We start from the raw sequence: 26,986 nt of genomic DNA, 5'->3' as shown, positions 1-26,986 counted from the left end.
CCAGTCCAGAAACAGCCGCAGCTGTCTTATCAGCCGAAGGTGATAGAAGGCACTGCTAGCCATGGAGATCACCTGGGCCTCTAGCAACAAAGATGGATCCAGGAGCACCCCAAGACTACGGACCTGCTCTTTCAGAGGGAGTACGACCCCATCCAAAGCAGGCAACTGACCAATTATCCAAACTCGGGAACCACCAACCCACAGTGCCTCTGTCTTGCTAGGATTCAGACTCCGTTTACTGGCCCTCATCCAGCCCACCACCGAGTGCAGACAGTGGTCCACGGCTTGCACGGCCTCTCCTGATTCAGATGTTATGGAGAAATAGACCTGGGTATCGTCAGCATACTGCTGACACCTCACCCCAAAACTTCTGATGACTTCTCCCAAGGGCTTCATATAGATATTAAACAGCATGGAGGACAATATGGTACCCTGGGGCACCCCACAGCACAACTGCCAGGGGGCCGAAAGAAAGTCACCTAATGCTATTCTCTGAGATCGACCTTGGAGATAGGATTGGAACCACTGTAAAACAGTCCCTCCAATACCCATCTCACCAAGTTGGCCCAGAAGAATACCATGGTCAATGGTATCAAAAGCTGCTGAGAGATCAAGTAAGAATAACAGGGTCGCACTCCCCCCGTCCTCCTGATAAAGTTCATCCACCATGGCAATCAAGGCCGATTCAGTCCCATAACCAGGCCTGAACCCAGACTGGGATGGGTCGAGATAATCTGTTTCATCCACGTGTACTCACAATTGCTGTGCCACAGCAAGTTGGAGATTAATAAGTGAATGCCTTGAATTTAATCTGAGTTATGTTTGTATATAATGAGCATAATATGGCAAAGTTAAGTGTAATTTCACAATTAAATGTTTAAGTGTATAGAGGACCCTCATCCACTATTGTTTGATAGTATCAAACTGCTATTGGGGTCCAACAAACCCCTTTATAGTTACAGCTGTAAATAAATACTATTTATTTAATTTATTTAAAGCATTTATAAACTGCTTAATAGTTTTAAAATGTCTAAGTGGTATACAACATAAAAACAATAAATAATACCATTAAAATAAAACTACATAAAACCAGTAAAACAGCAGTATAAAAGCATATCAAAACAAAATTTCAGGGAATTCAGACAAATAAAAATAGGATTGTTTTCACAATTACTCCAGTTTAAAGATAATAATTAGTTTATTGCTTTCACATACTAAAGTCTAACACAAAATCTATTGGAGTACCTTGGACCCCAAAAGATTAATGTAAATTCTTCACTGGGCTATCAGAAAGCCCTGGAGAAGAAACAGAAGAGATGCATAGGTGAAATACTGGGCTCTTAGTAAATAACAGAAGGGATACAACATGCCCCAAAGCCTAATATGTTCTCTCCTGCCCCCCAAAAGAACATTACAATTAAGAAACCAGTGTGACAAGTTTGTACTATGAAAGTCTTAACTCTTGTGTGTCTATAAGGCCAACTGGAGCAGAATTAAGCCCCTAGAATAAAATTTACTCCCGAGTTTCTCTGCTGCCCTTTATAATGTTGACAGTGGACCTTTAATTTCTTCTGAGGTGAAAAATACTGTTTATTCTCTGTGCCCCGGCCAACTCAACATAACATATAGCAAGTTCCAGAAAACCTTCTATTCCACAGAGAAATCAGGACGCTACAAAGTTTTACCTCAAACTTCTAAACAACATTGTTTTCGTTATTCCTTTAAAAAATTCCTGTTCAGTGACAAAACAAGCAATTTAATAACTCCAGAGATGTTTGCTTTATTTTCTTTTTTAAAAAGCAATAAAGAACTGAACAGAACTTGCAAACTTCTAAGTTGACTAAACCCAAAGACTTGTTTCATTTTAGGCTAACCAGCCTTAAGGGATAAGTCAAAGCAAAATAATTTACTGCTTACTGCAAAAACACGTTTGTCATGCACTTTCTGGGTTTTAAGAGTGTAGTCAGGCCATCACACTTTTTCCTACAATGAACTCACTTGATGTGAAAAGGCCAGCCCCATCACAGGGCCCTTCAATGTATCCATCACCACAGGAGGAGGGGTCTGAAAATGTGCTTTAGTGACAGTAAACACACACTGTACAAAGACACACAAAAGAAAACAGAAAAGGAAGAGAAAGAAAAGGACTTCAGAAAGAAAAAACCTGAAAAGAGTTGGATGAACTGAATGCTGGTGAGGAGAGACTGTGGCCAGAGCTATTAGAAACTTTCATACACATCAAAGAGTTGTAGAATTGAAAGGGATCTGCACGATTAATAAAGGAAATTGTTGTCCATTATGTTGTCCATTCACATTATATTGTTCCTACTTGTAGGCTTTATCAGAGAATTAACTGCAGATTAGATAGTCTGAGGCTCTGTTCCAAATTCAGACGTATTAGAACTTTCATTGGTCTTACTAATGACTAGGTTTGAATAGCTATTGGTGGCAAGTGAGGGGGGAGATCACTTAAAACCCCCATGCATCCCAGTGATCAAAGCCATCTCTAGTTCCAATAAGACAGCAACTGAGACTCCTATGAGTGCGCCACCTGCTTCTCCAAGTCTCTTCTTCGTCGCTACAGTAAACGGGGTGGCCACCATTTACTTGCATGATTATGTGAGTATGAAAGATCAGGACTATTGGGGATATCTAATATTGCATTTTACCATTCCTGCAATGGGGCAACTGACAAGAGCACTGCTGGCTGTGTTACATTGGACATCTTTCAATAAGCATTTTAAAACTTTTATTTGGTGTGGACCCAAACTCCTTCTGCTAGTATTCTGCTGCCCCCAGCCTGATGAACTGGGAGCTCTGGCTATATTGGTAAGACCTGATTCCCTGACACTGTGTGTCAGTCAGACAATGAGTCTTTGCACGTTTTAGGGGGTTGGCTGTACTAGCCTTTTATTTCTCCACTTGAGAACTTTTTTAAAAAAAAAATCCCTCATCCTGTTGTTACAGAACAACAGAACACAAACCCTAGTAAGAACAGAGGAAAGGCCTTGGGCAGTAAACCCATCAGCTGTGCTGGCAGTCAAAAAGCCAGAAGCCATGTATCTTCAAACGTGCAGCGCTTGGATGACACAACAGAACGCCTGAGAAGAATTTGTTTCTTTGGTGATATTTAACTGACCAACCAGGAAAGTCTATAAGCATAAGGCAAAAATCTCTAGAATGCCTGAGTACATACATAAATTGGAACTAGCCATTCTGACCCAGGAAAATGAGAGTGAAACAAAAGGCTGTGCCCAGCACATTGCTGCCTGTAGGTCATGCCCTCTTCCTCCAGCCTAAATTCAAGCTATGATAATCAGCACTTTCACAAGGCTATGTGCATTCCAAGTGTTATATATCTTCTCTTGCACCAACAGCACGTTTTTCAATTTCCAAAAAGGAAGACCTGTACTCAAACTCATTTCCATATCAGGACTGCCCTTGCTGAACTGGAGTTTAAAATAAACTTTGCTCCCACAGCAGCTACACAATTCCAAAGGTTCTTTACTAGTCTTTTAAATCTATTCAAAATTGTGCACACCCATTGATCTGAGTATGCAACTTTTTTTAAAAGGTATAGAAAAAGAGAAACTGATCCATTCTTAAATATTTTACAATTGCTAGGTATAGACAATTGTTAAGAAATTACAGTGGGATGGAAAAAGGTGATACAATCAGTAGATTGTAAAAAAAATGATTCAGAATTTAAACTACGCTCTGTGCAATCAAGTGTGACCAATGCCAAATTGTTGTTTTATCTATAGATTTTTTCTGGTAGTGGAATATATTCACAAGGAAACCTATCTCTATTGGCAGGCACACATGTGATAAGTCCATCATCATTTAGTTTTCAGTAACCTTCATTTCTGCATTTGTCTTACAATCTGTAATATCTAGATTACAAAAATGTTAACCAAAAATGCAAGGGTCAGTAAACTAAAATATATCTTGTTGGCAAGCATGATTGTACAGCTGCCTCTCTAAAAGAGGTATGCTGGAAAACGTCTAGAATGGTCTCTGAAAAATTGCTTACCTGGGATGGAGGGGAAGTAGAGAAAGAGGTGGTGCATGCTTCTTGAGAGTCTTCCACTGATGGATATGCATTTTCCTCACCAGTTGTTCTGTAACAAAAAGGTAAGTTTCAAAATGGGAATGCTCAATAAAACACAGATTTGAAAGGTACATACTGAGACAGAAATTGCAGACAAAAGCAGATCATCTGAGTGGAGCTGAAAGGAGAATTATGAAAGAGCTCTAACTCTTTCCCTATCAATGTTTTAAAAAATGCTACTAGAGTGAATTAAGTATGTTTGGATTTTATTTGTCCAGAAATTGTCCCAGAAGCATGAAGCATTACTCTATCTTCCAGCTAGTTTTTTGATAAATTTATCCTATGTTATCAGCTGCAGAAATGTACAAAATATAGCTTAACAGACAGTTACAAGAGCCAGTTCTAAGCACCTTGCCATTGCTTTTGGTCTGACTATCAAGGCAACTTTAAGGGGAAAAAAACCTTTCAGTTAACCTCCCCCACTTTGATCTACACATCAAAGCATTATACAACGGGTTGGCTCTTGGCTTCCGGAAGCAGAATTCCACTCACAGGATGCTTCTAGTAGAGAAGGCAGGAATGGATATTCGCCAATTTCTCCTTTCACCTGCAGCCTCTGAAAAGCTGCTCTAGACTCGAGGGCTAGGAATAGTGTGAGAGGTGGCACAAGGCCTGCAGGGGCAAGTGGGAATTGGCAAAAATCACCTCCTGTCTTTGTTCCTCCAGCAGAAGTATTAGCTGGATCACAATTTATTTATCTCTTTCACATATTGAAGGAGCCCTTCTATTTGCAGAAGGGAAAGTGTGGATCTAATACAATATATAAAAAATATATGAAAATGTTTGAATTATGCATGCTTTCTCATGCTGACACATGAGTGTACAAACACTAAAAAAGATGTTTCCAAGGCACTGTGTTAGTTTTCTCATGCAACTTATTTGATTTAGCAATTAAGAATTTTCAGTCTCCATAATATTTTTCTGATTATACACCAATGATGCGAAGGAGACTTCATGTTAACCTGTCTGTGTGAACTGGTGTGAGTCTGAAAGTCTGAGAAGTCTCTGGACCATACTCTACCCATCTATCCACTTCTAACAGAATAGAAAATGCAAGCTTCTCTTATGCACTCCCCTTCAAATAAGAGAGTGATCTTTTCTTCATCCTTTTCTTCACCCAGCAGTGCATGATGTAAAAGTTCTATACTTGAGAAGAACTACCTTCACCTATTAACTGTGATTCATATTTCCTCACCTGTAATTGCAGGGATGCATGGGTGAGGAGCTGGGGTAGGGACGGTCCACAAAGTGATCAATGATAATCCCCATGATAGGTGGGGTCCTCTCAAACTGCCTGCAATGCAACAAGCAAATGGTGTTATTCATAAGACTGCATTCTCTTCTCTGCTGCAACCCCAATTCTAGCAAGTAGATTGTTCTTTGCATCAGTTAATGGGGAGCAGAGCATCACCACAATTCAACCCTGCAATTCCACACATGAACAAGGAATCTGGTGTTCAGGAACATGACTCAGGGCTATTAACAATACCACTCTGCAAAAACTCCAGGACTCTGGGCTTAAGAAGCGGAGTATCCGGAAAAATATGGTTTAGTTTGACTCACATGCCCTCACCTGGTAGACATGAAAGCTAGGTTGATTCTGTAGGCACAAGACAATGTGATGGTGCCTAGTGGAGTGCCCACTGTCCCAACACGAACTGTCTGAAATCCTATAGAGGCAGAAGAAAAATGACCAATATAGTACTTATTTTACAGAGAAATAATGGTCAGCAACAAGATTAAGGCTGATTCACTACTTCTCTGTCACTGTATGATTGTTTCTGTAAAAGCTCTCTCATTAGTCATCCTGCTAGCAACAAAAGGATAACAATGTGTTCTCCTGCAGTAAGGCATCTGATCTAAGGCATGCTTCTTTGTAATAAATCTGTCATATACCCAGCATCTTTTTTAAAAGTTATTTTACTAAATTTGCTATTCTGAAATTCATCATTTCCCCCTTCTATTCCCTCAATTACCCTATTTGTGATGTTACTGGTACATAGTTTATTCAGTTACTTTGTGCATTGCCCAACTATACCTTCTCCCAAGCCACTCAGCTGAACTTCTCCAAAGTATATCCTACAGAAGGTTAAATGAGAGAGAGAGGGGGCGGGAGAGAGAGAGGGGGCGGGAGAGAGAGAGAGAGAGAGAGAGAGAGAGAGAGAGAGAGAGAGAGAGAGAGAACGAACATTAAATATGGTACTATAAAGTCAGGCACACTAAGTGTTAACCATCGAATTAGGAATTCTGATTACAAAGAACTTTAGAAGATTTATATTCTTTAGCCTTACAACATTCCTGTATTATTGCCTTTTAGTTATGAGAAACTAGGGCTGAGACCAATATTCTATTCACTGGTCAGCAAGCTAACCAAAAACACCTTTGTCAGACCCACTTCAAACTTGCCTTTTCAAAAGGGTTCCCACACCCTGGCAAATATTTAGCAGCTCCAAAACTTACTAATAGAACAACATCTAAGTCAAAGATGGGAGGGAGAAATATTTTTTTCTCTTTTAATAGATCCTTTTAAAAGAAACAACTGAGGAAGCAAGTTGGGTATGCATGGGAAGAATATTCTAAGCATATGGAGAAGTTACAGAAAAACAATAAGAGTTGATAAAGAAATGCAAAACCTCACAGAAACAGAAGAGTGGAAAGATGGCATAGGTGCTTATAGTTCTATGCTTTCTGTTTCAAAGAAATATCAGAGTCAGCATTACCTGTATAATATTACATATTCGTGACCTTGTTTCCTGGACAGTCTGTAGGCAGGAGTCACCCTTGTTATAGCAAGTAAAGACTTCAGTAATAGAGACAGCCTGTTATACACAGTGTAGGAAACTTTGATTTCTTTATCACATCTAGAAAGCACACAGAAAGAGTTAGTCCAACATTCCCAGTGAAGTGACATAAACTACACAAATACCTGTGAGAGACAGTGAAATTTAGGATCTGCTTTAGAATTACTCATGTAAAATACAGTATAAGCAACTGAGATTACAACCTGCCCTTAGACATACAATCTATTCACAGAACCTATGCAATTTGTTCCAAAAGAATAAGGTTTTTGCAATAGACCTCACAAAGACTCTTGTATTGAAATTAGATACTGTAAGTTTGTGAACATTTTATAGCTTATTTTCTCATATAGCTTGTAGACACCTATAGAATGATCCTTCCATAATTTTTATTTGTAATTAGAAATCCTCCTACTTCAGCACATAGCCAGAAAGACACACGTCTTTAGATACTGAAGTATATTATATGAAGAGACATATTTGCTTCTCAGTTAACAGATAGAGTAATATCTTATTTGACAGATAAACAACGTAGTAATAAAACCACAAGTTTCTAAGTAATTTTTCCATCCTCCAGATCAGTAAAAGCTAAGAAACAGATGCTTATGGCTAATTACAGTGACCTGATACAGAATAAAAAACCCAAGAACTAAACTGCTGACTTGCTGCAAATAATTTGGCTCTAGTTTCTTCTAAAACGCTGGTAAATCAAAATAGGCCACTTAAAGGGCACATAATTATGGATCAGCCAGAGAATTTATTATAGAGCTTTCTGCCATCTAATAATAACCGCCTTTTTAGATTTAGGATGGATTGATATAAAATCACCAACACAAACAACCTGATTTTACTATAGTTTCCCATTTTGTAATTCATGCATTTCCTAAACAGCAGCACATATAAACTAGTCTCAAATCTGCCATTCTTGGGCAAGGCAGTTGAGCGGGTGGTAGCACAGCAGTTGCAAGCGCACTTGGAGGAAGCAGATTATCTGGATCCATTTCAATCAGGCTTCAGGCCTGGACATGGCACTGAAACGGCCTTTGTCGCCTTGGTGGATATGAGGAGGGCGCTGGATAGGGGCAAATGCACCTTCCTTGTCCTCCTTGATCTCTTAGCGGCTTTTGATACCGTTGAGCACGGTATCCTTCTGGACCGTCTGGAGAGGTTAGGTATTGCAGTGGTTCCTTCTTCTCTGGTAGGTACCAGAGAGTGGCATTGGGGGATGAGGTTTCGGATCCTTGGTCTCTCACTTGTGGGGTGCCACAGGGTTCTATCCTCTCCCCAATGCTGTTCAACATCTATATAAAGCTGCTGGGGGCTATCATCAGAAGATCTGGGCTGCAGTGTCACCAGTATGCGGATGATACGCAGCTCTACCTCTCATTCAAGTCCTCACCAAGGTTGGCTGTAGAAACCCTGTCCAAGTGCCTGGAGTCGGTGAGTGGCTGGATGGGAGGGAATAAGCTGAAGCTGAACCCTGACAAAACCGAGGTACTGTTCGTGGGAGACAAGGGAAGGATGGGGGATGTTGACCTGGTCCTCAATGGGGCACAATTGCCCCTGAAAGACCAGGTCCGCAGCCTGGGAGTCATTCTCGACTCCCAGCTGTCCATGGAGGCTCAGGTCTCGGCTGTGAGCCGGGCAGCACTGTATCAACTCCATCTGATACGGAGGCTGCGCCCCTACCTTCCCAACCATCTGCTCCTATCGGTGGTACATGCCCTCGTCTCCTCTTGCCTAGACTACTGTAATGCGCTCTATGTGGGGTTACCCATGAAAACGGTCCGGAAGCTGCAACTGGTACAGAATGCAGTGGCTCACCTGATCAAAGGCAGCCGCCTGCAAGATCACAGCACTCCAGCGCTGAAGGAGTTGCACTGGTTGCCGGTTATTTTCCGGGCCCAATTCAAGGTGTTGGTTTTGACCTTTAAAACCCTATACAGTCTCGGCCCAGTTTATCTGAAAGAGCGCCTCCAGCTTCATCAAGGATGCCACGCAATAAGATCAGCCTCAAAAGGCCTCCTCTCTATCCCACCAGTTAAAACTATCTCCGTCATGTCCCCGCTATGATGAGCTTCCACCGGGCCTTGAAGACCTGGCTCTTCAGAGAGGCTTTTGGGGTGGGTTAGGTTTATTACTACTGTTTAGATTTTAATGTTTTAATGTATTTGTATGTTTTTATTCTGTACGTCGCCCAGAGCAGCTGGACAACCAGCCAGATGGGCGACTAACAAATCTAATAAATAAATAAATAGTTGCTCTTACCATTCAAACATATTGGTTCACAACTAAATAGTCAATATACTAACAAGAAGGATAATCCAAACCTCACATGATTTTGGCATCACACAATTATATCTGCTCAGAGACAAGAGAGGTAACTGTGAACCATGAACTGTAACATAAGAACAGCCCCACTAGATCAGCCCACATAATTATTTAGTTGAGCATTCTGTTTCCCACAGTGGCCAACCAAACACCTATGAGAACTTCACAAATAGAACCATAAGTGCAACAGCCCTTTCCCACTGTTGTTCCCTAGTAACTGGTATTCAGAGGCATGCTGTTCCAATTTTGAAGATCCTGTACAGCCGTCTTGCTTAGCGGCCAATGATATAACCTTATCTTCCATGAATTTGAACTTAATAGTTTTCTGCTTGGCTAACCATACACATGCAAGGGCACTGAGAGATGCCAATTACTTGAAGAAAAGGACCACAATACAGTACAGTATTGCAGCATGTACGACTATCTGCCTGTTGGACAGAAGTCGTGGGTATGCTCTCGGTGCAATGAGCTCCTGGCTCTCCGGGAACGACTTCATTTCCTTGAGGCCAAGGTGGTGGACCTGGAAAAGCTGAGAGAGGCAGAGAGGTGTGTGGAGGAGGCCTTCAGGGACGTTATAGCTGTGTCCCACTCCAACGATGATAGCTCTCCTGCTATCATGGACAACGATGGTCTCGGGGAAGGAGAGCATCCAGCTGAGGAAGAGGGAAACGATCCCTTAGAAGGGACCCATTCCTTGGGGGATGAGCAGCTATCCTCTCGTGCCGAGGATATATCTCCAGGGGGTGGAGGGATCCTTGTAGTGGGTGATTCGATCATTAGGAACATAGACAGTGGGGTGTGTGATGGGCGTGTAGACCGCAAGGTGTTTTGCCTGCCTGGTGCGAAGGTTGCGGATATCTCCCGTCGTTTAGACAGTTTGGTAGACAGTGCTGGGAAGGAGTCAGTAGTCGTGGTGCACGTTGGCACCAACGACATGGGGAAATGCAGCCGTGAGGTCCTGGAAGCAAAATTTAGGTTGCTAGGTAGGATGCTGAAAGCCAGGACCTCCAAGGTGGCTTTCTCTGAAATGCTACCGGTTCCACGCGCAGGACCAGCCAGACAGGCCCAGCTTCGCAGTCTCAATGCGTGGATGAGACGATGGTGTCGGGTGGAAGGGTTTGGATTTGTTAGGCACTGGGGAACATTTTGGGACAAGCCGGGCCTGTACAAAAGGGACGGGCTCCACTTGAACCAGAATGGAACCAGACTGCTGGCACTTAAAATTAAAAAGGTGGCAGAGCAGCTTTTAAACTGACTGAGGGGGGAAACCTGACAGGAGCTGAGAAAGGTCCGGTTCGGAATAAACCTCCCCCCTGGGCTAAAAACCAAAAATATGATGAAATTTTAGAAGGGGTAGGCCTAGAAGTAGGCATTGTGAGAGCAGGGGCACAGGATATAAATTCAGAAGAGGAAAATTACCACAGGCCTAACCACAAGTGCCAAAGACACTTGAAGAGAGACACTGCTTACAAGTGCCTGTACGCTAATGCTAGGAGCCTGCGAACCAAGATGGGAGAACTGGAGTGCTTGGTCTTAGAGGAGAGCATTGATATAGTGAGCATAACGGAGACCTGGTGGAATGGAGAAAACCAGTGGGATACGGTTATCCCTGGATATAAACTATATCGGAAGGACAGGGAAGGACGTATTGGTGGCGGAGTCTCTCTATACGTGAAAGAAGGCATTGAATCCAGCAAGCTCGAAACCCCAAAAGAGGCAGACTCCTCCACAGAATCGTTGTGGGTGGTGATACCATGCCCCAGGAGGGACTTAATACTGGGAACGATCTATCGTCCCCCTGATCAAAATGCTCAGGGAGACCTTGAGATGAGATATGAAATTGAGGAAGCATCCAAACTAGGAAATGTGGTAGTAATGGGTGACTTCAACTACCCGGACACAGACTGGCTGCATATGTGTTCCAGTCATGACAAAGAAGCAAAGTTTCTAGATATTCTAAATGACTATTCCCTAGACCAGTTGGTCATGGAACCGACCAGAGGGACAGCAACCCTGGACTTACTCCGCAGTGGGGACCGGGACCTGGTGCAAGATGTAAGTGTTGTTGAACCGATTGGGAGCAGTGACCACAGTGCTATTAAATTAAACATACATGTAACTGGCCAATTGCCAAGAAAATCCAACACGGTCACATTTGACTTCAAAAGAGGAAACTTCACAAAAATGAGGGGATTGGTAAAAAGAAAGCTGAAAAACAAAGTCCAGAGGGTCACATCACTCGAAAATGCTTGGAAGTTGTTTAAAAACACTATATTAGAAGCTCAACTGGAGTGTATACCGCAGACCAGAAAAGGTACCGCCAGGGCCAAGAAGATGCCAGCATGGTTAACGAGCAAAGTCAAGGAAGCTCTTAGAGGCAAAAAGTCTTCCTTCAAAAAATGGAAGTCTTGTCCAAATGAAGAAAATAAAAAAGAACACAAACTCTGGCAAAAGAAATGCAAGAAGACAATAAGGGATGCTAAAAAAGAATTTGAGGAGCACATTGCTAAGAACATAAAAACCAACAACAAAAAATTCTATAAATACATTCAAAGCAGGAGACCATCTAGGGAGACAATTGGACCCTTGGATGATAAGGGAGTCAAAGGTGTACTAAAGAACGATAAGGAGATTGCAGAGAAGCTAAATGAATTCTTTGCATCTGTCTTCACAGTGGAAGATATAGGGCAGATCCCTGAACCTGAACTAACATTTGCAGGAAGGGATTCTGAGGAACTGAGACAAATAGTGGTAACGAGAGAGGAAGTTCTAAGCTTAATGGACAATATAAAAACTGACAAATCACCGGGCCCGGATGGCATCCACCCGAGAGTTCTCAAAGAACTCAAAGGTGAAATTGCTGATCTGCTAACTAAAATATGTAACTTGTCCCTTGGGTCCTCCTGCGTGCCTGAGGACTGGAAAGTGGCAAATGTAACGCCAATCTTCAAAAAGGGATCCAGAGGGGATCCCGGAAATTACAGGCCAGTTAGCTTAACTTCTGTCCCTGGAAAACTGGTAGAAAGTATTATTAAAGCTAGATTAACTAAGCACATAGAAGAACAAGCCTTGCTGAAGCAGAGCCAGCATGGCTTCTGCAAGGGAAAGTCCTGTCTCAGTAACCTATTAGAATTCTTTGAGAGTGTCAACAAGCATATAGATAGAGGTGATCCAGTGGACATAGTGTACTTAGACTTTCAAAAAGCGTTTGACAAGGTACCTCACCAAAGACTTCTGAGGAAGCTTAGCAGTCATGGAATAAGAGGAGAGGTCCTCTTGTGGATAAGAAATTGGTTAAGAAGCAGAAAGCAGAGAGTAGGAATAAACGGACAGTTCTCCCAATGGAGGGCTGTAGAAAGTGGAGTCCCTCAAGGATCGGTATTGGGACCTGTACTTTTCAACTTGTTCATTAATGACCTAGAATTAGGAGTGAGCAGTGAAGTGGCCAAGTTTGCTGATGACACTAAATTGTTCAGGGTTGTTAAAACAAAAAGGGATTGCGAAGAGCTCCAAAAAGACCTCTCCAAACTGAGTGAATGGGCGGAAAAATGGCAAATGCAATTCAATATAAACAAGTGTAAAATTATGCATATTGGAGCAAAAAATCTGAATTTCACATATACGCTCATGGGGTCTGAACTGGCGGTGACCGACCAGGAGAGAGACCTCGGGGTTGTAGTGGACAGCACGATGAAAATGTCGACCCAGTGTGCGGCAGCTGTGAAAAAGGCAAATTCCATGCTAGCGATAATTAGGAAAGGTATTGAAAATAAAACAGCCGATATCATAATGCCGTTGTATAAATCTATGGTGCGGCCGCATTTGGAATACTGTGTACAGTTCTGATCGCCTCATCTCAAAAAGGATATTATAGAGTTGGAAAAGGTTCATCAGAGGGCAACCAGAATGATCAAGGGGATGGAGCGACTCCCTTACGAGGAAAGGTTGCAGCATTTGGGGCTTTTTAGTTTAGAGAAAAGGCGGGTCAGAGGAGACATGATAGAAGTGTATAAAATTATGCATGGCATTGAGAAAGTGGATAGAGAAAAGTTCTTCTCCCTCTCTCATAATACTAGAACTCGTGGACATTCAAAGAAGCTGAATGTTGGAAGATTCAGGACAGACAAAAGGAAGTACTTCTTTACTCAGCGCATAGTTAAAACTATGGAATTTGCTCCCACAAGATGCAGTAATGGCCACCAGCTTGGACGGCTTTAAAAGAAGATTAGACAAATTCATGGAGGACAGGGCTATCAATGGCTACTAGCCGTGATGGCTGTGCTGTGCCACCCTAGTCAGAGGCAGCATGCTTCTGAAAACCAGTTGCCGGAAGCCTCAGGAGGGGAGAGTGTTCTTGCACTCGGGTCCTGCTTGCGGGCTTCCCCCAGGCACCTGGTTGGCCACTGTGAGAACAGGATGCTGGACTAGATGGGCCACTGGCCTGATCCAGCAGGCTCTTCTTATGTTCTTAGGTGTGCTAGATTGTGGGTTAAGTGCCAGAAGCAAGACTGCTAATTACTTGACAAAACAGTTGGACATAACATGAAACCATGGCTTCATATTCCAAGAATAAAACAACACTGGCCTCAGGCTTGCACATGCCCTCTTCCCTCCCTCTGTGTGCAAAGGGAGATTAGAAGCTTTGGATTCTGGAATGCAGCAAACCATACTATGAGGTATCATCTAAATTCAGCAATACACACTTACTTTTCATTCATTTCCAAACACCAGATTTCCAGCTCCATGGAATCCCCCTGCAGTGGAAAAAGGAATGTTTAAACAACCTCTTTGTGAGGGAAAATCCTACTGCAGCTCATCTCTAAAGAGATGCTTAATGAATGGTGAATTGTTGCAAAGGCCTGCAAAATAAGTTTATCATCATATGAATAATCATCTTAAATCTCACTGTGGTCCTATGGTGCTCCAATAGAAGCTGAATGGAGACACAAAATCTAGCATCTAAAATGTGATAATAAATGTATAATTATGGTTTGCTCCCTGAAATTCACAAGTAGATTAAGGATGCGTATATAAAAAAGAAGCCTGTTTTTCTACTTGTGAGATGAGCCCACCTTCCTTTTGACTTTAAATGACAAACATACCCGCACTTGAAGTGAGCATGTATTTCCTCACCAGGCTGGCCCCTCCTCACATGGTGTTGGTATGCTGTGTGTAACAATCATACAGCCTGATTTTTAAATTTTACTAGTTTTTCTTACTTTTTTAAAAAAATATTTAAGCTGAAAAACTGTTTTGGAAAGATGGCACTTCCAATATCATAAGTGCCTCTGTACAGAACGTGACAACAACATGATGACTACAGTTTACAAAACACAGCGGCTCCTATTCCTTAACAGTGTCAATAGTGGTGTGCTAATAAACTGTTGCACTAGATCTCTTGAGCATAGTGTGAAGCAGGGCTGTGGAATCACAACACCAAACCTTCGACTCCGACTCCTCTATTTTTCTGCTGTCTAACTCCGACTCCACCCAAAACTGCTTCCGACTCCACAGCCCTGAAAAGGGCTGTAAATGTCTTTTTAAATTGGAAGCTCTCGTAGGAGCATTTTTATCGCTGCCTGAATATGCACTGATCTTGGCATCACAGCATTTGTCTTCATCTGGGTCCTGTGTCATACACTGACACACAAAATGTTTTCCATCTTGAGTTATGGTGAAATGCTCAACTACAGCTGACTTCATGGGAAGCTTCTTTGACATTTTGAATTTATATTTTAAAAATTTGTCAATCAAAATTTATTTTGAATCCAGAGTCGGTACATTTCTACCGACTCCGACTCCACCGAAAATTGCTCCTGACTCCGACTCCACGACTCACAGCCCTCGTGTGAAGACAAGTAATGCAACTGTTGACATGAGCTTTAAAAGGAGAAGATGGCAAAAGAATACCACAGTTTTGTTCAGGCTTTACCTCAGAGGTTTTGAGAGAGATTTCCACGCACATTGACCGGCCAACAGCAGGCAGCTGTCCTGCCAAGGCTTTTTTTGCTTCATGAGTAACTTCTGGGATATCTTTGATTGCCAAGTTGAACTGCAAAATTAAGAGTATATATTTTACTTTTCAGGAACTTATTTGAGAAACCTGCCCTGCGGCACACTGTAGACTGTACACACTCAAGGAATGCATGATCCCAGGTTATGGTCTGAAGGCACATGAGCCAGCACCCTGCTGAAGCTAAGCAGCATCAGGTCTGGTCAGTGCCTGGATGGGAGACTGCCTGGGAACCATATGTAAGCCGCCTTGGGTTCCTATCATGAAAAGAAAGGCAGGGTATAAATGTAATAAATAAATATTTGTTACAACCTGTAACAAATTAGTATAATCTCCAACTATAGGACAAATATCTTTTGCTGTCACACAAAGCAGATTACCAGCAACTGTTTTGATTTACTTTGCTATTTTTCTTGTAAAGCAGATAATACAGACACAAAAATCTTCTTTCTTGTTCTCTCAGTTTACCATTTGTCTCTACAGGTCTTTTACCAGAGCCCCAAATATCTCAATTAAAAAGAATTAAGAGAAATCCAGCCACAACAAGTTGAGGTAGAAACTGCTCAGGCATATATTGTATTTGTATACCCAGTCCCACAATAAGCTCAAGCAGTACTTGATATAGTTAAAAAAAAATGGGAACAGAATACTGTTTTAACATTTTTGCACAGTGCTATGTTTCTATTTTTGCTTAAGTCTTTTGTTGCCTGTATCTTAACATGATGCAACTGAGGGGCTAATGGGATTGCTATATGGTTTACCCAGTCAGAGCCAGTTGGTGAAGATGATGATCGAGTGCAAATCTTTTCACCAAGTCGGGCCTGGACAATCACTTGTACAGTCTGAAAGAGAAAATATGCTTACTGGATTTGTGAGCAGTCTAGAACTGTTTGGAGAGAGATTGAAAGAAACACAAACAAAAGTAGCTACTTTTAACTATTCTAGTCTTTTCCCTGGTCTTCCATTATTTTACCTTGGCCTCGCCCCCTCTCTCTAGAACTGTGCTGTCAAAATAATTCACCTCTCTTGTTGTTTTGACCATATGACATTTTTCTTTAGATCCCTAAACAGACTTCCTGTTTGCTCCTGGATCTACCTTTAAAGCCCTCCATAGCCTTACCCTCCAGCTCTGTTTTCATATTCTGATTAATCCTTCAAACAACTCTGCCTCTCCTCTCTTTGCCTGGAAATGCCTTACAGGGCATCCATGTAATGCTACCTTCCTTCAGACCCCTCCTCAAAAACTGCAAGCTTTTGGCACACTCCCTTAGTCACCATTCCCCACTGTAACTAGCAATTACCCTACCCCTTCCTTTCCTCTGTTGTCTCCCCAGAGCTGATTTTAGATTGCAAGCTCCTCAGGACTGGAATCAGGATCAGGTATTATAGATTGTTGCCCAATTTGTCTACTACAAGTGAAGGTCCTTATATTAATTTAAAAAGTCCTGTACAACTTGGGTCCAGATACCTTAGGGACTGCCTGAGCCCTTATATCCCAACTTGATCACTGAGATTATCTGTTGGAGTGTCCTGGTTGTCCCCCAAGTTACTGAGGCTCAACTGATATCATCGTGAAATCAAGCTTTCACTGTTGTCGGCCCACTCCTATGCAATGCTCTTCCAATAGAGATTCAGGAGGCACCTTCTGCTTCAACTTTCAAATGTTCGCTGAAAACTCTTCTTTGCTACTTATTCAAACAACTAAGAAAAACATTCTCTGTAATAGACAGCTGGTGATTATTTTAATTTTGGTGTGGTTTTTATTGTATTATTGTTGTACACTGGTTTGATTTTTTAAATAAAATTGCAGTATACAAATATTTTTATCAACAAACATACTAACCTCAATCAATTAGCACAGGACAATCATTGGGTGCTTTAAGATGCCCCCTGTAAACAAGGGTTTGATCTCTGAAAGCCTGCCTTCACCAACCTGGTGTCCTCCAGATGTTTTGGACTTCAACCCTGGCCAGCCTGGCCAATGATCAGGGATGATGGGAGTTGGTGTCCAAATATTAGTGTGGGGGGACCAGGATGGGGAAGGCCGTTGTATGTAACTGAAAGTAACTATAACAAGATTTGTGCAACACTGTATTTATGCTGTGCCATAGCTCCTGGAAATTTGGAGCTTCTTTCTGTACTGCTACAGCTGAACATTCTACAATTCCTCTGATCAAGATAACATAAACCTTGCCCAGAGTTCCGATAATAAACTGACAGTGATCTGAAATGTGGCTTCCTGTTTTGTCTACCTGGAATACCAATTCCATATTAACTCCTTTTTCTTGACTCCAAGCATAGGTGATTCAGTTCCAAGGTCTACAGACTAGTCACCTGCATCCATGCACAACAACCCAATAGAAGATTGTCATATTCAAAAGCTGCATGACTACAGTGGTTTTTTCAATACTATAATTTGTGTCATGTTTTCAAAAATCCACACAAAATCAGAGCTCAGCAGAAAATGCCGTTTAAAAAAGCTTCAGCGTTGCATCAGTCAGCGTAAAGGCACTGCAACAAATGGCACTGCAACAAATGGCACTGCAAAAACTACAGGGAGTTTTAGTTTGTCACATTGCAATGTGAATGCAGAAAAATTACACTTCTATTCCAACAACAAATAATTACCTTCAAGGCAAAAAATTTGATGAACTTGTCCAGGTCCTTCCTATCCTGGGAACTGAGATCAGTGTCCATCGCATATGGAAATCTAGAATAGAACAGGCATAAATATTCCAATTTGTATTTGAGTTTCAAAATTTAGAGATCCGCCTGTATTACTAAAAACCAATCAAAGCTAATGAACTTCAACAAACTAATCTTACAGAGTCATAAAACTAATAATAACTATTGTTGAGGAAATAAATGTGTATGATATACTGTACATTAATACAGTACTAGCAATGAAGAGAATATACATCAGTGATAGTTACATTTTCAACAGTGACAAACTTTCTGTGCCTTTTCAGAATTAGCTCAGTCATGAGAGGAACAGGAAAAGATCACATTTCATTTAAACTGCTGAACTTGCTAGAACCAAGGCCCAAATGAATTTGGTCACTATGTATGTTTAAAGAAAACACATTTTTACAGAACAACAGTGTGTCCTGGTATTCTTTTGTATAGAGATTGACCTATGTAGACAGCAGAGCATGAATGGCAGGTGAATGAGACTCTGATGGTAATATGGCTGATATTATTATTATTATTAGATCCTCTAATTGTGCTGCCTGACTGAACATGTGGGCAGAGTGGCATCTGTCATGTCACAGACCTGCTATACCTTTGTGCCAAATTAGAAGAAAAATTCATACTTCTAAGCGGGTAATAGTATGTGAAAGCTTATGCCACAATAAATGTATTTAAAGTGCTACCAGACTCCCCCCACCATCATATATATTTCAGAATGTTTCACAATAATGCTTATCACAATATAATGTTGTTAATAATGCAATGGATTCAACACAGGGCAAAGGACAAAGAACATGTGAATAATGAGAACTGTCTCTGCTGCTGAACAGTTTATTTATTTATTTATGATTTGATTTATATCCTGCCCTTCCTCCCATCAGGAGCCCAGGGCGGCAAACAGAAGCGCTAAAAACACTTTAAAACATCATAAAAACAGACCTTAAAATAGATTAAAACAAAAACATTTTAAAAAACATGTTGGCAATACCCTGCCCCAGTGAGCAGTCTTGCCGCCGCATTTTGCACCAGCTGCAGCTTCTGGACCAACCTCAAGGGCAGCCCCACATAGAGCGCATTACAGCAATCCAGCCTGGAGGTTACCAGTGCGTGGACAACAGTGGTCAGGCTATCCCAGTTGTATGATCTTTGGTAAATTATTTTATGTCTTGATAACTGAGCAACAATACCTATCTAGTTATTATGAACTTGTGACAGATAAAGCACAATATATAACAAAAAGGGACAACAGATTTGACCCTCACTGCAGTGGGAAACTATGCATATGTTTCCTTGTCCAAAACATACTTTTACAGATCAGAATCTGACCAAGATATAGATCATGGGTTGAATCCAGACTAACAGAACAATCATATTTAGAGAAGACTGGAGCAAGTGGAGCCAATGGAAGGGAAGGCAGGATAAGGTCCTGCCATATCCCACCTCCGATCAAGAGCCACTGGAGAGGAGCACACTGACTTGCTGGCAGAGCTCAGTGGGACAAAACAAAATGCATGTTTCCTTCTGCCACCCTTTTTCCTGGCGTAGTGTCTGCCAGGCCTAAGGGCTGCAAGACCGAGCCAAACAGGGCCAGGTGCCAGTCCCCCTCCCCTCTTTTCCATCCCTTGCACACCCCCAGGTCTCCCCTTTTTCAGAACTTGCACCAGTGTCTGCGGCTCTGCCGCGGCTGTGCCCAGGGGAATTTCCTCCTTCCCCTGCAGCTACACATCCTGAATCCCCTCAGCCCAGTGAAATTACTAGGAGGATTGTGCCCTAAGTCGTGCTTGAGTAAACTCAATGAAATCAATGAGACTTAAGTTGACTGATTTATGGCCCACTGATTTTAGTGGATCTCCTAAAGCATGACTACGTCTGGATCCAATCCAATTTTAAGGAGACACTTGAAGAAAGAGCACTACTATCTGTACAGTTGCTCAAAGTCACACACCATTTTGCTCAGTGATGTACCAATGAAATGGAACACAGAGCCGGAACCTGAATTTCAGAATATTTATTTTTCAGCACAGAAGATCACCCAACATAATCTAAAAGGAAAATATTTTTGTAGCTATGAGCTGGTCAAGTCAGGAAGTTCTTGGGTTCTATGCTTGGAAGTGCTGACATTTCTGACAGCCGTATTTTCTGCAACTCCCCACACCCCCGGATGAAAATGAATATGCACACACTGCAGTACTTCTCAAAATGTATTTAGTACAGAATGGCATTTTAACAGAAGTTCACATATGTGACACATCTTCTTTGTGATCTACTGCATATTTCAAACATGCTTGCACTTTTTTGCATGGTGGCAATTTCCTCAAGATTAATCCTACTCTAGACCCTTGTTCTGCTGCTTTTAGTGCTTCTTTCCTGAGAAACTATAACAGATCATAGATCTAAAGCAAAACTTTTCATTTATTATTATTATTTATATTTAAGATATTAATATTGCACTTTTCAGATGAATGTCACAAAGTGGTTGATGTAAAAATATTAAAAGAATTAAGTGTCAATTAAAACTGTTTAACAAAGACAGGTAACAAGGACTTTCTTTTTTTAAAAAAGCTAGCTCTCTCTTACCCTCAGGTCAAAATGGTTCTTGAATAGCCCTGTGATGGCAGCTGGGGGAAGGAGATGGGCTACGATTCTGAGAGCCAGATGGTGGGCAGCTCACCAGCCTCTTCTTTCTTTTCTCTCTCCTCCTCAATACAGAGTGGTTAAATTGACTTTCTGGACTCCAGGTATATAAATCACTTCCTAATCTCACTCCTTTGCTTAAATAAGCAGGAGATGGGGTATTCAAAGGATGGTAGCCATAATCCAAGTGCAGTGAAAAAGTGAATTATTTGTTTTATCAGTTAACAGGGAAACAGGCACAGGTGAGGCTGGAGCTCCCCCTTATTCTTCAAGGCTGCCGTTATGAAGTACTCCTAAATTCAGCTTTTCCTGTAAGAATGGTAGCCTGCACCTGAGGAAGGAAACTGTTTTGGCCTGGAGACGTAAGAAGAGATCCTCCATTGCAGTAACTCAGGAAGTGCACATTCAAGCAAGCTGAAGTGGCACATTCAGGCAGGCTTTTGGGGTGGGTTAGGTTTTTACTGTTATGGTTTTAAATTTTAATGTTTTAATGTATTGTTTTTTATCTTGTACGTCGCCCAGAGTGGCTGGACAACCAGTTAGATGGGCAACTAATAAATTTAATAAATAATAATAATAATACCACCTCCTCCTAAATCCATCAATTGGTATCTTTCACTGGAAATCTTTGCTATTGCCCTTATCACTTCTAAAGTCAAAGTTACACACACAAAAAGCATTAAGACTCCTTCTGGAAGTGTTCAGCCAAGACATGATTACCCAAGATTTATCTTTTGTCTTTTGTCCCCTCACAATAATATAGACATTTCAGTGGCCTGAGGCTCCAACCAGAAAAGGCCCAACACCCACTTGGACAACAGAAGGAAGATGAATTTTTAGAAGCCATTACTCAGAGATTTAGGACAGACTCTTCTTGGCTGCCACCATTTAAAAACTCTTAACACCCAGTCACTGTCAGGAAGACAGTATTTGTAGCCTTTATTTTAATTTTAAGCCCAACTTGAGCATTAAAGGTGATGCTTAGCAGTTGGAATCGTCACAATCCCATTTCCCTGTTGGGGAAATCTCCAGTGGACTCTGCTCCTCCCTTCTCTGTCGCTTTCTGAGGCTGAAGTGATACCTCTTTTTTAACACAGCAAGCAGCCCCACAGAAGGACAGGTATTAAACCTCCCTTCCTATCTGCCAAGCTAGACAAACCCTCATTCTGTACCCTTCGTCTATCTTCTACTTCCAAGCCTGATCTGGTGGTCCCTCTTTCTTGGGGAGATCTGTTCCCTTTCTTCCCTCTGCTATGCTTTTTCCCTCTTCCTTTGCTGTCTCACCACAAGAGCTCATATTCTCCTTACCTCACTTCCTAGTGCCACCACTGCTGCTTTCTTGTAGAAATGGAACTTTTACTTCAGCTCATTCTCTAGCAGAAACGCTTCCAACTGCATTCTTCTGATTCTTGCCTTAGAACTTTCCCAAGGCTCCACAAAGCCACTACCCAAACTCCCTCCTCTGGCAACCTCAGGTTCTTTTCCTCAGCCTCAGGTCAGCAAGCATTTTCTTTCTGTTAACCTTTTACCTTGAGCCCTTCAGCCAAATTTTCTTGTTTCAGCCAACACCATTCCCTCCTCCACCCTCCTCTCTGACCAACTGCATCCTAGTTTTTCTATGTGTTTTCATGCGTGCTTTTAGAACTGATAGCTTGTATAGTCATCTTAACTCCTTAAATTAGCTGTTGTTAGAGTGCTATTTATGAAACTCTTGGTCTAGCTAAATTAACATCTGATCATGTATTTTTAATAAGTACGCTAATTCTCTTTGGATATAATAAAACTGCTGTTGATTTAATACTGTTGTCTTTGTTAATCCTTGGGATGCCAAATTCTGGAGTACATTCAGATCTTTCAAAAGATCCTAAGGGTGTGTGTGTAAGGGCTGCATATGGAAACTGCAGGCTTGCATGTAAACGGCATACTTCATAATACTACTAATTGCTTTTGCCAGGCTGTTCGGCTACATGGTCACAATTACAAATGGGAAAGGATACTGTTCTGCTGGTGTGTATGTGTATGTTTCCTAAAATAGGGAGATTCACATTTGGTATTTGAGATCACATGCTTCAAATGCATAAATGTGAAATGCAGGCCCTTGAAAAAATGGGACAAAACAAATCTGACTTCAGATTTCTGCATTAAGTTCTCCAGTGCTGATCTCTTTGCAGTCAATTGTTAAAGGCTAGATACTCTGAAGCAATGGCATTCTCATTGCTGTGAATCCTATAATTTGAAGGTTGCAGAAACAGTCAGAATGATGAAGATATCAATTAAAATAACTAAACTGTGGAAGATACAACTTTGTTGTAATAATACATCTCAAATATTCTCAGTACTAAAGTTAAGAGTTTCATGTTGCTTTCTTTGCTCTCTATTCTGGCATCTCCACTGTTTTCCTCATTGTTGATAAGATACATTTAAATAAGAAATGGGTAATCCTATCCCATATTTCACTAGGAAGAGAGGATGAATTAATATATTGGTCACATCTCTCACTGTGGAGATTCTAGAACCTTTGCAAGGTTCTAGACTACCAGAGATCAGTAGTGCAGTGGCTAATTCAGAAGTGCAGGGTCCCTTCATGATAGTCACAGCCATGCCCCCTCCCATTCTTTTTTTTTCTTGATGGGTTGAGACTGAGATCCTTGTTAATGTCTTTCCCCACAACAACAGATGTCCCTAGGAGCCAATGAGCATGAAAATAGTGTTAATTACTGAGAAGAGTCTTCTCAGTGGCCACCTCACCTCCTTTCACTCTAATTGGCTCCAATCAGCAAGAAAGGATAAAAAAGCAAGTTGAAAGACTTTTTTCTGTGGCAAATATGCTCCCCTTTCATGTTGATTATCTCATAGGATGCTGGAGACAGAGGCACCCAGCTCCCAAAAAAGCAAAGGGTCTAAGACAAACACACCCAAGTCCCCAAACGACTACACCCTTGCCAGATATACTTTGTGTTGCCCACATTATATGTTTTGGGAAAGGCTGTAGCTCAGTAGCAAAGCAGACTTTGCATGCAGAAAGTCTCAGGTTCAATCCCCAATTAAAAGAAATTCAGGTAAGAGGACTGTGTAAAACTGCTGCCTAACAACCTAGAAAGCTGCTGCCAGTCAGAGTAGCCAATACTGGGCTAGATGTACCAATGGTCTGACTCAATATAAGACAGTTTCATATTTCATAATGCTTTCTAATTAATACCTCCATTGCTTTCTCAAGAGCACACTCGTTGAAAGCAGGGAAACCTTAAAAACGATCCAGATTAAAATTTCAAATAAAGGTCAAGCACATGCGTATGACACACAAACCATTTATGAATCTGCTCCTCCTTTGCCTGTTTACAACATTTTGAGAGTAGGGAGCAGTTGCCTTGGCAACAGTTGCATCACAATCTCTTAAGAGGAACAGGGAACGCTACACAGAGCTCCAAGTTAGGAATTGATACGTCCAGGAGAAAAAAATTAGATTAGATCCTGGCAGTTCTAATGAATGGCAGCTCACCATTAGACTTTCTTGGGCCCAGAGAATTGAGTGGTATCACCATGGCCTCATTATACTGTTAAAGATAAGAGGTTTCAGTCCGGTCAGTGCCCGGATGGAAGACTATGTGAGAGTCCACTGTAAGTGACCCTGATTTCCTAAATAAATAAAAAAAAGCTTCATGTAATACTAATGCTAATAATAAATTATTTAACAACATTAGATGAAATCTCATTATATAATATGTAGAGCCTGCAACAAAATGTTGCAGTATGGAGTGCTTCTGTACAGCATTCCAGGTAGTCAGTCATCCATATGCGCTCCTACATGACACTCGAGTCCTTTGCCTCCCCACCAGTCAGTCAGCATTCCATGGCCATTGAGCAGTTTTGGATTTCCCCCCTCAAAATTAGTTGTACTCCTGCAAACTAGGATTCCCAGAAGTCTGCTGATATCTCCCTCTTGTGCATAGATGGTGATGTTTTGGTTAAAGAAAGACTGGCACTTGGAGTACTGAACTTGCTATTAGTATATATTACATGATAGAAAGCATATGACTACTACAAACTTGAAAATGAGACAAACTTCTCATTTTGTTCTTAAATGAAAATTAATTCTTACATCATAAAATATGTATTTCTAAATTTGGAGAAATATATGTCATATAGACATATTGGTTCACTTATCTCCATATATTATATGCAGATAATATTTATATTTGGATTCCTGCATTAAGCAGGGGGTTGGACTCAATGGCTTTATAGGCCCCTTCCATCTCTGTGATTCTGTTCTTAGTCCCAAGGAGCCCACTTGCCCCCCAGCTGACAGTTGCGGACAAGGAAGGGGCTGGCTTGTGCAGCTGTGGCAAGCTGAGCAGGCCCTAGCCAGCTGGGGAGGACTAGCCTCAGAGGTAGGCAATGGTAAACTCCCTCTGAATACTGCTTACCATGAAAACCCTATTCATAGGGTAGCCATAAGTCGGGATCGACTTGAAGGCAGTCCATTTCCATTGCACAAAAGCTAACAAGGATTCTCAGTTTTCTACCTCCTGAGGGCTACTTCCCATGTTATGGAAAAACAGTCAGTTTCCAGTAAGATATGTGTACCCACAACACTCCCCCAATGTGAGGAGTTGTTTTATGCCTTCAAGTTGATTACGACTTATGGCGACCCTATGAATCAGCGACCTCCAATAGCATCTGTTATAAACCACCCTGTTTAGATCTTGTAAGTTCAGGTCTGTGGCTTCCTTTATAGAATCAATCCATTTCTTGTTTGGTCTTCCTCTTTTTCTACTCCCTTCAGAGAACCATGTTATTCTTTCTGTGATTTGTGTGCACACTATAGATACCATCTATAGGCCATGGAGTCCCTCAGTGTGCACAGCATACATGAAAATCAAATACAACAGACATAAATTTTTCACACTTTAGAACCCTTTTGGCTGATCTACTACAGAGAGGTGTATGCCCTAATTCCTGTAAATATATTTTTTTCTCACAATACTGTGAGGTAGATTAGGCCAGCTTTGTAAATAAGTCCACAAGAGTTACTAGTCTGCAAAAACTTTCACTACCCCACTGGGGCTGGGAGAAGAAAGACAGAGAATTCTTGTCTCTCTGGCAGCAGCCCACTACATTTCTGTACTGGACACAGAGCACTCCATCCTTCCTCCACTGGCTGTTCATTCACCTGCAGGCAATTTGTTCTTGCCTAAGGCTACCAGGCTAGTGCATAAATACAAGAATGAGGTAGGCTGAGAGGCAGTGACTGGCTCAAGATCACACAGTGAGCTTTACTTCAATGGAGTAAGCCCTAATGAACCCAGTGGGTCCTACTTCTGAGTAAAAAGCTGCCTTGGGTTTCTATTATTATTATTATTATTATTTATTAAATTTATATACCGCCCGACTAGCAATAGCTCTCTGGGCGGTGAACATAAAACATGAAAAGAAAGGCGGGTATAAATGTAATAAATAAATAAATAAATAAAAATGCATAGGATTGTACTCTTTGTTCTGAGTAATCAAATTCTCCAAAATTGCTTCTTCTAGAGTGTCATACAACAAAAGATGCTTAGAATAGCATATCAAGGCATTCGAAAGCCCTTTCTATTGAATTTTAGCTTGTTTTGTTCCTTGATTAATGAAAACTCTGAGGAAGAAATTAAGAAATGTACATTTTTTTGGCAAACAAGTTTCTAAAATTGTTTTTTCTCATTTATTTAAATACAAAAAAATCCAGTCATTCTGACTGGATTGTTTTTTGTTTATACAATAGATATTTTAAAACTTCAGAGCCAAAATCCAATGCAGAATTAAGCATACTAATGACTGCGATCCTAAAAGTACTTACTAGAGAGAAAGCCCTACTCAACATAGCAGGATTCTACTGTTTTGGTTAAGATTTCAGTGGAATTTAGCATACTTAAATTTGTATTGAATTGTGGCCCAACAATTCGAAATGTCTTGGATCACTTCAATCTTTTAATTGACTGAAGATTTGGAAATGTATCTGATTCTGAAAGGTGCACATGATGTAAAAATTGTTAGTGAAAATGGGCTTGTGTTGCTGGAACTCTTTGAAGATTGCTGCTTTAAAGCAGTTTAAACAATTAAAGACAGCAGATTTGAAATACAACTTCAGTCAACAAAACCCAATTGTATCCAAACACAGAAGAAATTCTTTTCTTTGATCTTGCAAATCATACAAAATTTGGTTATGATATCTTAAGAAGGGTCCAAACGCATAGCAAACCACCCGACAACTTTACAAAATATATACTAGATTTTTCAAAGGCTGTTTAAAAGTATTTGCAGATACAGAAGTAGAAGGGGAGACATGAATGTTTCTGAATAAAAAGCATTACTTTGAGATGGCAAATACAAGTAAATGAGTTCATAACTAGTTGCGTCTGTTTGAATAGTTAT

At 41.1% G+C, this 26,986-nt stretch overlaps 1 protein-coding gene across 4 annotated transcripts in view; it reads right to left on the bottom strand.

Moving 5' to 3' along the window:
• Window positions 1-26,986, bottom strand: part of ATG13 (autophagy related 13) — a 68,717-nt gene that overhangs the window by 40,201 nt on the left and 1,530 nt on the right. For 2 of the 4 annotated variants that reach the window (XM_061610895.1, XM_061610896.1), the window contains exons 2-10: window positions 17,882-17,963; window positions 16,015-16,095; window positions 15,173-15,292; window positions 13,948-13,994; window positions 6,832-6,972; window positions 6,150-6,190; window positions 5,685-5,781; window positions 5,307-5,405; window positions 4,034-4,121 (exon numbers count right to left, since the gene is read on the bottom strand). In XM_061610895.1, coding sequence (XP_061466879.1) covers window positions 4,034-4,121; window positions 5,307-5,405; window positions 5,685-5,781; window positions 6,150-6,190; window positions 6,832-6,972; window positions 13,948-13,994; window positions 15,173-15,292; window positions 16,015-16,095; window positions 17,882-17,950 — 783 coding nt within the window. In that variant the 5' untranslated portion in view covers window positions 17,951-17,963. Of the gene's footprint in view, window positions 1-1,998; window positions 2,098-4,033; window positions 4,122-5,306; window positions 5,406-5,684; window positions 5,782-6,149; window positions 6,191-6,831; window positions 6,973-13,947; window positions 13,995-15,172; window positions 15,293-16,014; window positions 16,096-17,881; window positions 17,964-24,077; window positions 24,215-26,986 lie in introns of all 4 variants that reach the window. The other 2 variants (XM_061610894.1, XM_061610893.1) reach the window with 2 other exon arrangements.

Source organism: Rhineura floridana, chromosome 2 (assembly GCF_030035675.1).
Source record: "Rhineura floridana isolate rRhiFlo1 chromosome 2, rRhiFlo1.hap2, whole genome shotgun sequence".
Classification (NCBI taxonomy): domain Eukaryota; kingdom Metazoa; phylum Chordata; class Lepidosauria; order Squamata; family Rhineuridae; genus Rhineura; species Rhineura floridana.
This window is presented reverse-complemented; position numbering and strand designations above follow the sequence as displayed.